Source organism: Scardinius erythrophthalmus (assembly GCF_964197995.2).
Source record: "Scardinius erythrophthalmus genome assembly, chromosome: 19".
NCBI lineage: Eukaryota > Metazoa > Chordata > Actinopteri > Cypriniformes > Leuciscidae > Scardinius > Scardinius erythrophthalmus.
In genome coordinates, this window is record NC_138239.1 from 27,267,673 (window position 1) to 27,280,535 (window position 12,863).

At 36.2% G+C, this 12,863-nt stretch overlaps 1 protein-coding gene across 1 annotated transcript in view; it reads right to left on the minus strand.

Annotated features, from left to right (window-relative positions):
- tonsl (tonsoku-like, DNA repair protein) overlaps nt 1-12,863 on the minus strand; it is a 32,247-nt gene that overhangs the window by 1,029 nt on the left and 18,355 nt on the right. Inside the window, exons 18-27 of the mRNA XM_081347923.1 lie at nt 11,968-12,433; nt 10,833-11,020; nt 9,837-9,937; nt 9,597-9,753; nt 6,983-7,061; nt 6,568-6,875; nt 3,372-3,543; nt 3,083-3,258; nt 2,187-2,260; nt 1,889-2,022 (exon numbers count right to left, since the gene is read on the minus strand). Of these exons, the coding sequence (XP_081204049.1) occupies nt 1,889-2,022; nt 2,187-2,260; nt 3,083-3,258; nt 3,372-3,543; nt 6,568-6,875; nt 6,983-7,061; nt 9,597-9,753; nt 9,837-9,937; nt 10,833-11,020; nt 11,968-12,433 (1,855 nt within the window). The remainder of the gene's footprint in view (nt 1-1,888; nt 2,023-2,186; nt 2,261-3,082; nt 3,259-3,371; nt 3,544-6,567; nt 6,876-6,982; nt 7,062-9,596; nt 9,754-9,836; nt 9,938-10,832; nt 11,021-11,967; nt 12,434-12,863) is intronic.

Here is a 12,863-nt window from a genome sequence, read left to right on the forward strand (position 1 = left end):
TATGCGCGTGAACTCGACAATCGACTACTGTGGACTTCAGCCGAAAACAGGATGTAAATACAGGTATGAGCGCTGGCTGAAATAACATCACTTTAAATCATATCTTTCACATCTACTGCAGTCAGATTCACCCGCGTTCACTCTAAAGGAATCACTCACAAATTTACAAAAAAATTAGCTCAATGTTAAAATTGACCGGAGTTCTCCTTTAAATGAACGACTACTAGTCGACTGGAAAAATCTCTAGTCGAGGGCAGCCCTGCAATAAAGCCACATTTACAAACGACAGCAGTCATTTTAAGTTTAAGATTGCTGGTGACATCCAGCAATTCAAACTTTATGTAAATGAGCTTCTCGAACTGTACTTCCTGAGATAATGCAAGATGCAAGATTATGATCTGATAAGATGCAGCAATATCATTAAAAAAAATGATGCATGGGAAACGGTGTCAAAAACTTGTCATTGTTCTGAGTGAATTTGATATCTTGTTCATGATATGATGCAGAAACATATATACACATTACAAACACTTTCCCAATGTACTTTTTAGCAGAGTACATATTTGTACTAGCAGTTCCTCACATTTATGATCAGATTTGAAAGCTCAAAGTAATAGTACAGGTCTGAACTGTCAGTAAACCTATTACAGTGAAAGTACTCTTAAATCCCCTTTGAGGTTAACCACCTTGCATGTGTGCATGTCACGTTTTTGAGGTTTGAACCTACCACCTTTACGTTATCAGCCTCGATCTTCAATCACTAAACCACCGGCAGGTTCAAAAGCGAAAAGGACAATTTATGTGTGGCAAACAGGACGGGGCCGTGAGCCATGGGAACGGAGCGAGGCCGGTGGCGCGAGTGCTAATGAGACCTTGAGTCACACGGAGGAGCTTCGGAAGGATAAAAGGGAGGAGTGATGACAGTGAAGGACGAGAGAGGAACAAGCCTGGACTTTACGTTGTGTTTTGTGTCAGTTTAAGTGGCATTCTTCCATGAGGGGCTGCCTCTTTACTTTTGTTTTGTTGTTTCTATATTAAAGTAATTTATTAAGACTAAATGGAATAAAATGGGTTTGAGTCACAAGTATAAACAAACTCACGTGTCCATACAAACAATTATAATAAAAAAATACATAATGACTTCAAGCGTGTAGCACGTAGCACTGAAACCCAATTGTAATTGTTAAAATTTCCAAGGATCAGCATTCTCGCCTAAAAGTGATCGGGCAGACCAAACCATTAGTCGTAGAGACTTGAAACTTTGAAGGCTGGCAGTATTCAGTATCCCAAAGATAGCTATAGCAGGGCCATTTAGAAAATAGGCGTGGTCAAGTCTAACCAAAAGCCTATCATTCCTAAACGAAAGCATAAAAAGCAGCATGCAAACTTTTATGGAGATCGGCCCATAGGTGGGGCTATAACTGTCAAAAAGCTGTATGTCTATGGCAAATCACATGAAATGACTGAAAATGGCCCTCTTTCTGCCTGATTTGCATAGAGCTTCATGAAATTTGGTGTGCACATGCGTCACATGATTCTAACTAAGCATGGAAACTTTTATGGACATCGGGCCACAGCTGGCGCTTTAACTGTTACAAAGGAGAAAAAGTAAACTGCCTGTATTGGCTATAAATGGTCTTTTCCATCTATGATCTTAGTAATTACATGCTTGCTAAATACAACATAATACCTTTATACACATATGCTTAAAGGCCTTAAAGTGCTTGAACCCCATTAATTGCTGCTTGCAGCTATATTTTTATAATTAAAGTTTTATGTTAAATGTTCGCCAGTTCTTGGCTCCTCCTTCCTTTGTGAACGAACTTTGCTACATTATGCCTCCGAGGAGGCAAAATAATTGCAATCAAACCTGAATATCCTATAATACCTTGAAGGTTGAGATGGGTCAAAGGTCGCTGGGCCTCCATTAAGGCGTTAAGGAGACTTTGAAGACCGGCTGAGGTCACTGAAGGGTTGGCAGACAGGTCTAAAGACACCAGGGAAGGACAAACAGGAAGACACCTAAAAACAACCAATGATCATTGTTGCGAATATATTATAAAAAAATATGTAATATTTACAATAATAATTATTATTGTTATTGTAAAAGGGGCTGAAAACTGAAATAAGGATATAAATGATGCATTGAAATTTCGGTAAAGTAATAGAAGAGTTGAAATATTCACCTAGCGAGCAAGAGGACGCTGTGGTCCGTAAGGCCATTTCCAGACAGATTTAAGTGTGTGAGTGGACAGTCACCCTGGAAGCCAAACACAAACATTTAGTCAATATTATTTACATAGCTATACAACGTTACAGGAAGATAGTGAAGTGAAATACTCAATTTGTTCCAAACCTATATGAATTTATTTGTTCTGCTGAACACAAAAGAATATATTTTAAAGAATATAGGTAACCTAACAGTTGATGAACCCCATTGACTTCCATAGTATGTGTAAAAAATACTATGCCCATCAACCATTTGCTGTTTCTTCAAAATATCTTTCATTTTTGGGTTAATTATCCCTTTAACGTCCAACTTGTCCCTCTGTTCCAACTGTTTTAGGTCTAAAATGGATTAATTTAATGATTATTTGTAGCTTAAACTTAAAGTTTATTAAATTACATCAGTTTAACCCAGTATTTAGTGTCCAGTTATTTACGTATGTGGATTTGTGCATGTTTTTTTTTTTTTTTTACAGCATTTGGAATGATGACGGCATATTTGACAGCGCTAAATCTGTCTTAAACGCCATTAAATACAGAGTTTGGGATGTAAACGCGATTCATCTATAGCGTAATTCTGACTCTTTTGGCTTGCCATAAAAGTAATGGCGTCATCTCCATAAGAACTTTATGATTGGCCCAAAGCAGACTTCTTCCGCCAGCGTGTTCAGACCTCATTTTACTGGTATTTTTGAAAAGGTCTTGTTCACACTCGATCTCTTAATGGTAATTTATCAGTAAAGACACTATGTGTGAAAAGGGCTATTATTATCAATGTTGAAAAAGACTGAGCTGCTTAATATTTGTGGAAACCTTTATACATTTTTGAAAAACTTTGGACAAGGACTCAGTGTACCTGTGTAAGGAGTTTAGTAAAGATCTCCATGGCAGGCTGGTCGGATGGACCTCTACAGACCGCAGAAAGCTGAAGGTGCGTAAGAAACTGCATCGGTAAAGTCTTCAACACAAGCTCAAAACCAGTGGAGCCCAGTGCATTATGGGAGAGGCACACCGACCGCATATTCCCAGTGCCTGGAGAGCACAATACCGCATTACAGAAACAACATAAAACTACTTTGCTTTCATTTGGTTTTCAAACAGAGGTCTAACCACTTCAGATCAGATGTTTCTGACAGTGCACTTACTGGCCATGGCATTGGCTAATAGGAGACGGTGTTGCTGGAGGAAACGTGCAGAGAGGCCACAGGCTTGCAGGGAAAGAGTGGAGAGCAGGGGACAAGCGGACAGAAGACTTGCTAGTGCTTGTGTCCAGCCATCACCCAGAGGATTCATGCTTAAATTCAACTCCTCTAGACACTACAGAGACAAAAATGTGATTAGAAAAAGAGTGAAAATGAATAAATAAAAAGGAAATTATGAAAAAACAAAATTATGTATCAATGTATGTATCAATACCCTAATGGATACACTTTATTTTGACCGCCCACTTCAGACATTCTACTAACTACAAGTAACTCTGCAACTACATGTCAACTACCTCACATTAATTTGCTACTACAAGTCACTGACTCTCATTGGGGTATTAGTAGAGTGTTAGGTTAGGTGTTAGTAGAATAAGTTGAATTGTAGTTGCAAAGTCACTTATAGTCAGTAGAATGTCTTTTGGGGAGCATCAAAATAAAGATTAGCAGATATTAAGCAGACAATTTACTACTACTCTAATGACTGCTAGTTGACATAGTTGTGAGGTTAGTAGAATGTCTAAAGTGGATTGAAATAAAGTGTATCCATATTAATTTTACAACCATCTGATACCATCTCTTGAACTCTTGACATAAGGAAATGATCAACAAGTTCTCTACATTCTGAGTATAAAATTCACACATCTGTTCTTTCAGACTTCACCATAAACACTTCCCACACAAAACCACAAAACCAATAAAGCATCTTCCTGTTCAATGGCTTTCTGATAAAAAGTGGTTTGATATGACTGGACATGGTTTCGTAACTGATTTTTCTTTTTTCAACATTGACTCAAAGTGAATAATGACACAATTGTCTTCTGTAGAGCTGCTTTATAGCTGAATTGAACACTTTTCATAATGGTCACTGAACAGTTAATGAACTGAATCAACACTGAACTGACATAAGCTGAATAATGACACTATTGACTTTGTAGAGTAGCTTTACAGCAGAATTTGAACTCCTCTCATATTTGATAAGGTTTGCATCATTGATCGTCATTGTCCTGTTTTCTACTGTGAAGCTTTAGATAAATAAAGGTGACTTGACCTAAGATCTTTTAAATTGTATAAAGATCACACAATTAATATTTTAGCCACAGAAACACCTTCCCTCAACTGACTATACATTTTCCATGATTTTACCGTGCCTGGAAATAACACTTTTGAAATGTAGGCATTTCCCTGGGAATTGAGCTAACTCAATGCTCAACCCTGATATTCAAGGTTTCCCAGGAGCAAAACTGCATCATGACATATGGATATATGCTCAGGAACTGTTGAATGTGAATAAATACATTTTAATTACATTTTGATTTGTTTAATATAGAAGGACCAAATAGGAAAACTATTTTTTATAAAAGCTATTTAAAGATTTTCCACCATACACATTTTCCAATTGTTTTACTAATTGTTATCAACAGAGTTCAATGTAAATTGTGATCATAGTTGACCAACGATGCTTTTGGAAAACACACCCCAGATGTCACTTACTCATCCCCTCCAACACGTCTGTGCACCAACATATAGGGTGTGTGGAAAACACACTCGTCACATTATATATGAAGCACTTTGTTGGATGTCTAAGTGCAGTTCATCAGTGAAAGGTGAATACAATAATATATAATATAATATTAATATACAGGAAAAAAAGCATTAGGGCTGTCAAAAGATTAATCGCATCCAAAATAAAAGTTTGTGTTTAAATAATATATGTGTGTGTACTGTGTATAATTAAATTTGTATATATAAATACACACACATGCTTGTATATATTTAAGAAAAATGTGTAATTTATATATAAAAAAAATATATTTATATATAATATAAATTATATAGAAATATATACAGTATATGTATGCAAATATTTCTTAAATATATACATGCATGTGTGTGTATTTATATATACAAACTAATTATACACAGTACACACACATATATTATTTAAACACAAACTTTTATTTTGGATGCGATTAATCGCGATTAATCTTTTGACAGCCCTAATATATATATATATATATATATATATATATATATATATATATATATATATATATATATATATATATATATATATATACACACACACACGTGTGTGTGTGTGTGTGTGTGTGTGTGTGTGTGTGTGTGTGTGTGTACTGTGCAAAAGTCTTAGGCATGTTAATACCCCTCCCCCCCTCCCCGTTAGTCTGTCTCAGTTTTTTCTGTTTCTTCATGCAATATATATATATATATATATATATATATATATATATATATATATATATATATATATATATATATATATATATATATATATATATATTATATATATAAACATAAATCAACTGTATGAAATATAAGAGGACCTACGTAAATCAATTTTGTCGATTTACATAGATTGGGCTGCTGATTTACGTAGGTCCATAGGTAAGATGGAGCCTATAGAGTACCATTAGAGTGGCCCTAAAATTCAAGATATAAGGGCAAAAATGCCCCTGTATGAGTTTTTATCATATGATTTATATCAGAAATATCACAAGTTATATCAGAAATATCACACATTAAGAAATATCACGTTCAATAAATAAGAAGTTAATAGTGTTAAATTTTAGACACGATATTGTCCGTTTTTGCTCAATTGTGAATAAATCTGAATCAGTCGGGTGAACCAATTATGGCCCATTCATGAAGAGAGCCTTTTACTTGAATCAGCTGTTTGAATTAATCAAATGAATGAATGAATGACTTACTCATTTAGACATTTATCACAAATGACTGGCAGTTTGAGTTTCTTGAGTATCATTTAATTAAAAAATAATAATAATTTTGTATTTTGGGGATAGTTTGCCCAAAAATAAAAATTCTGTTTTTTTACATTTACTCACCCTCATGTCGTTTCAAACCTGAATGACTTTCTTTCTTTTGCAGAATGTTGCTAACCAAACTGTTTTGGGCTGTAAATATATCTAAATACCAATTTTTTAAAAACAATTATGGCCATTGTAGCCTAAAAGTGTATGTGTAAGTTAAGGCAACCAGTAGAGGTAATGCGACCTCACCGCCACCCACTGGTAACATACATCAACAAAACCACTGGCAGTGTGAATGCAGCTTAATAACTGATCTTATATTACTGAATAAATGAAAGTATACGTACAGGGAAAGCAGTTTGACTCTTCGTTTCCAATGTGTCCGATGCTTTTTTGAGACCCTCGCCAGTGATCTGATTGGCTGATATGTCTAAAATCCTGAGTCTGGGCATAGTGGCAGCAGCAGACATCACTTCTGGAAGGAGGTCGTCGTTCAGACGGTTGGCAGTGATGCGCAGCTCCGTGAGGCTGGCCTGCAGCTTCAGCGCTCGGAGGAGAGGAGTCAGAGATGCTGGAGGCAAACTGAGTCCACAGACGTTCACACAGGAGCTGCTGTCCTGCACCTCACACAGCCGGGACACACGCCGGTTCTCCTCTGAAACACACATAACATGAAGAATACCAGACAAGCGTGTTTTGTAAGAAAGATTCCCGACTTCTTTGAGACTGAGGAGAGGTTCAGGAACACAAAGAGTCACTCACCCACTCCCAGACTCTGACAGGCTTTCCTGTAACGCTCAGGGAGGGGAGGAAGATCCCATGAACACACCTCAGCAAGAACCTGCAGCAGGTACATCCACCCGAAGATGAAAAAAAGAAAGCAAATTAGCAAACTTTCAGCCTGTTTACCACACAAAGGTACTGTATGGATTCAGAAGACATATAATAAAGCACTCTAGTTGTATGGACGACTTTTATGGAACCTTTCACACTTCAAACACATCCAGTAATATGTATAATGCATTACTGAGACTTTCTTCTTTTGAGTCTTTTGTTTTTAATATAAAGGTGAAACTTCACTACCAGACTATATCATATGTCAAGAATAATATTATCTTTTGGTTTTGTGTCCATTAGGTTTCAAATAAATAAGAAAACCAAATGAGATTAAGTACTAGGGCTGCACGATTAATCGAAAAAAAATCACGATCTTGATTTAGACATAAATGCGATCTCATTTCTTAATGATGGCGATTCACTTCCGGGTATTTCCCTGCATTCAGATCACGCTGCATTCACGCGTTATTGGTCACACTCACACAATAACAAAATAGGGTTGTGATGGCTGACCAACGATTCGTGTACACTAGTGGTTGGGAACGGAACATATGGCACATACCTGGCTCTTTGGCAAAAATCATGTGGCTCGCACGCTCTCTCACCCTTTACCAACAAACTAAAAAAATAAATTAAGACACATCAACAAAGATCGGCTCTCTGCAGAAAAAGCAGCCAATTACAATTCCCTTGTTGTACAGCCTACCGAAGTTAATGAAAAGTGTATGATAATAATAATAATATTCAAGTTGTAGGCCTACCGGCAAAAGTGCGTGTTCAGTGCTGTTCGCGAGTGTCACGAGTCACCACAGCAATCAACTAACCAATTGCGTTTCTGTGGTAAATTGTAACCTACAGCTCCTGCACTGGATTCAAGCAGAGCAGCTTGGTTAGGGTAACGGCGAAAACCATTTTAGAACAGCAGCGAAAATGTAAAAGTAGGCTATATAAACTTTAATATATCCTTATTGAAACGGGTGCTTTGCTGTGCTTTTACTTTCACTTTTGCCGCAGAGACTCTTTTATGTCCTATAAATGTGTCGTATTTTTGATAATCCGCGCATATTTCAGTTGATGATCGTGTTTAAAGTTATTAAAAACAAAACGTGAATGAATGAGAAAGAAGAGAGCAGGATGTGCTTTATATTGAAATGAAATATTAAAAGCCGATAAGTCGCGAAAGAGAACTGAAGGATGCTGTGCGCGCACTCCGAGCGCAACACGGACAAGCAGAGTCTCCGGTTGCGCGCCTAAACGGCCAAATAAACAGAAATATTTCAAAATGCCAAGTCGAGTATTCCCGTAAACACAGTAGATGTAAGTACTATGTACATTCTGTGCCAAATGGAGCAAAATTCACAGGTTCTATTTAGTTATTTTTTATTTTTTATTGTATATGTTAATGTTCTCATATGTTCAACAACATAAAGCTTAAATTATTCACTTTAAGGGGTATAAAATAAAGTAAAGAGACAATTTTTTGTTACTCCTGCACTTTATTATACTGAATGTCCTATGTTTTTTTGTTGTTGTTGTTGTTGTTTTTTTGTTTTTTTTTGTACTTAAGTGCAATACATTTTGGTTGAAAAAATGAGAATCGTGCAAGAGAATCGTGATCTCAATTCCCATGGAGAAAAATCGTGATTCACATTTTAGCAAGAATCGTGCAGCCCTATTAAGTACCATGAAGTAAAGTATTTAAATGACTAGACTATATAATCACGATCTTGGTATGTAAGCTTGTTTCCGCCATGGAGTACAAAAATAAAAAAAGTAATTGCAACTTTTTATCTCACAGTTCTGACTTATTTTTTCAGAATTGCAGGTTTATGTCTTACAATTCTGACACATACATACATGTATACATATATATATACACACACACTCACACACACACACACACACACACACACACACACACACACACACACACACACACACACACACACACACACACACACACACACACACACACACACACACACACACACATATACATACACACACATACATATACATACACATACATATACATACACACACATATATATATATGTGTGTATATGTGTGTGTGTGTGTGTATATATATATATATCACAATTACGATTTTGTATATCACAATTTTTACTTTTTTATCATAATTGTGAGATATATATTCGCAGTTGCGAATCATGAAGTCTGAATTGCAAAATATAAACTATAAAATGATATAAAATATAAAAAAAGTCAGTGCAGTGCAAAGTTTAGTGCAGTTAATAGCTGCCTATTATATTATATTATATTATATTATACATTAAATTATATTATGATTTTGATCATACCACCCAAATAAAAAAAAAAAAAAATCTTATTTATTGTTTATTATTATTATTATTAATTATTCATTTATTTTCGTGGCATTTTTTTTTTATCTCAACTGTGACAGTATGATTTATTTTGCAACAATCCCAAATAAAAAACTTTTTTATTCATAAAAAAAGATTATGTTTTTAACAAACAACAGAAAACAGTGGACAGAAGTTTTCGCACGACCTCTGACCTCTTCATTGGTGTGTAGCACAGCCAGCAGTGGATCTGTGGGTAAGAGCAGAGCGCCCTCTTTCTGCAGGGACAGACGTGGCAGTAATCCACACTTCTGATAGTAGCGCTGAGAGGCCTGCTCACACAACCAGGCCACCGTACAGGAGTCTGCCTCACTGCACAAACACAAGAACAACATCTACAATTACACTCAGATCACACCACACACTACCTGATACATACAAAACTAGCATCAGACCTGTGAGGAACTGGAATCAGGAAGACATTGTCCTGAACTCTGACCCTCATCCTGATTGGGGCAGGCACATGGGCTGTTCGGTTCTGGAATGATGCTGAAGACTTAAAAAAGAAATTATAATAATAATTTTTCAGTCAAATAATAATGCATTTATTAATTTATTATTAATCATAGCAGTCTGTAAGTATCAAACACAATGAGCAGTGTTATGTAGAAATAGAAGTATTGGATTTCTAACCTCCTTTTTAATAGTTTTAATAGTATTTTAATAAAATTTGGATAAAAATGTAGAATAACTGCATTTATTTCCAAAATGATAACTGAATGCCACTTGTTAAATTAAACATGCAAAGTAATGAGATAATTAACTTTTATACTGCAACTGCATAACATTTCACATGTTATAAAGAAACATAGCAAGCACTATAAAATATAAAACCAAAAAAGACCTTAAAGATCCACATTTACAGCCTCAGAAATGTCTAATCAATGAATACTATTAGAATAATAGCTGTTATCAATCATATGAAATCATTAACAACAAAATCTGTCTTTGCACTGCAGAGCTGGCACAGAAACTGCGTCTGAATTGGTACAATAATGTTGAGATTAATATTTTAAAAATAAACTTTTGTGGGCATTTGTATTAATTTTGTGGTGACATTTTTGACAATTACTAATTCGTTTCTGACCCGGCACAACAATAACAAAAGAAATCAAATTAGACAAAAGTTATTGACTGCATTTGAAGCAGGAAGTTTTACATCCAATCATATTAATGATGTTAACACATATTTCTGACAGTTTAGTGATATCCCTGCAGTGGTCTTGACCGGTCTTAAAATCCCGAGTCCTCTTAGACTAAGACCGAGACATGACTGAGTACAAATGCCATCAAGACGAGGCAAGACCAAGACCTCGAGTGCAGCAACACTACTGTACAGTGAGCTAGCATTACATTCCAAACACATCCAATGATACAGTGAGGTCTATTACCATTGACTGATGGGTCGGAGGTGCAGGGTCATGATCGGGGTCAGATTCTTCATTCATGATGGGACTATGTGACCTGCTGACCTCTCTCCTGCCCAGCATCACCATCCCGGGCAGTTGATTCATCTTCACCTGTCGAGACTTATTAGTGCCCTTCCTCAGAGACAGACCCCTACTGGAGGAACTCTGAACTGCAATGAGAAAAATCCAAGAGAGTCAGCTGACCTTTATCACAAAATAAGTGCCAACATGTTGATCAGGACCCCAAAATTAATCAATACAATTGTGATGAAAAGAAATAAACTGCAGAAGAGTGAGAGACATAAAAACTTATTAACAACAGGCAATCAAATATTTAAGCATTATTCATATCTGTATATTTGTATATTAATATATTATATTAATATTAAATTATTAAAAACATACAAATATATTATATTATAACATATACTAAGCTGCCCATTATCACAATAAATGCCGACATGTTGATCAGGACCTCAAAAATATTGATCTGAAAATGTGATTAGAAAGAAACTGCTAAATAGTGAGAGACTTGACAACGGGCAACAAAACAGTTTAGTGTTTAAACTATCCATCTATTAATTATATTATAGTGAATTACATTAAATAACACTATATGTATATCATTCAAAAATATTTGACTGCAGCAACTGACCAATCAGAGTCAAGTATTTCAGAAGCCACTTATTATGTGTAAATTTCAGTGTTGGGGATTATGTATGGGAATTATGTATGGGAAGTGTTTGTTGAAATGTTACATTATTGTGTTAATCACAATTTTTTAGGAAACTAATGTTGTAGTTACTTTTGCATTACTTTATTAAAGTGTTGCATTACTTTAGCCATTAAATAAATGTAAGGGACTACAAAAAATTATAAAAATATCAGTTGTTGGACATTAAATGTAGGATTTAACTAATTCACATTGTATATATATATATATATATATATATATAATGTATTGCATGCAAGAATAGAATAACTAAAAGTGAAGCCCCAATTAAAATCTCTAAAATCTAATATTGTGAATATATTATTGTGTGTACATTGTAATCCTCATGAAACTAATGACTGGAAAACTAATGACTGGATATGATTGCGCCGGTATGTCACACACCTCTAGAAGAAACTTCCGCAGAGACTGAGAAATGATTCTGATTTCTGCAAGTTGTTTCCCGTGGGATGTTTTGCTCAGAAACTCTCCGCTTCTTCTTAGGCTGCACATCACTCAGGTCATCCTCCAGCCAATCATCTGCCACATACTGCTCCTCTGGGACCAAAGCTGATCTGCTATTGGCCGACACCGCTGGCGTGCTGGTAAAGGCCGGCTCTGATAGGCTCTGAGTGAGGAGGCGGGATTTGGCGCTGCCCAGGTTCTGCATGGCCTTCTGGTACTCCAGTCTGCCCGAGTCTGACTGCGGGGGCAACGCGGTCTCTCTGACGGCGTATACGGAGGGAAGATCCTGACTGGGTGGGAATTCCTGCGAGGATTGGGCCACTGGGGAACGCGGTCTTGACCGAACAGGACGAAGAGGACTGAACGAGCAATCTGAGTCAGAATCATCCGAAGAACTGCCTTTGTTCTAAAGCAACACCAAAAAAAAAACCATGAGTTAAAGGACAGGTCGATGTCAGTCATCCAGATCCTGAGCATCATTGACAAATATATTATCTTGTAAAATGTGTGGTCAGTACCACCCCTCTCTATACAGTTAAAGGAGAACTCCGGTCAATTTTAACATTGAGCTCATTTTTTTGTACATTTGGAGTGCTGTCAATACAGAGAACAACGACAAAAATCGGTGTTGCCTACACCGTGTTATCCTCTTTTTAAAATTTGCACCCTGTTGACTTCAATGGGGCAATGTTTAAACCTGCTTTTAGCCTCTTAACATCCTTGATGTGTCATTACAAGTGCACAGCTAATGTGAGTGATTCCTTCAGAGTGAACACGGGTGAATCTGACTGCAGTAGATGTGAAAGATATGAATAAAAGTGATGTTAATTCAGCCA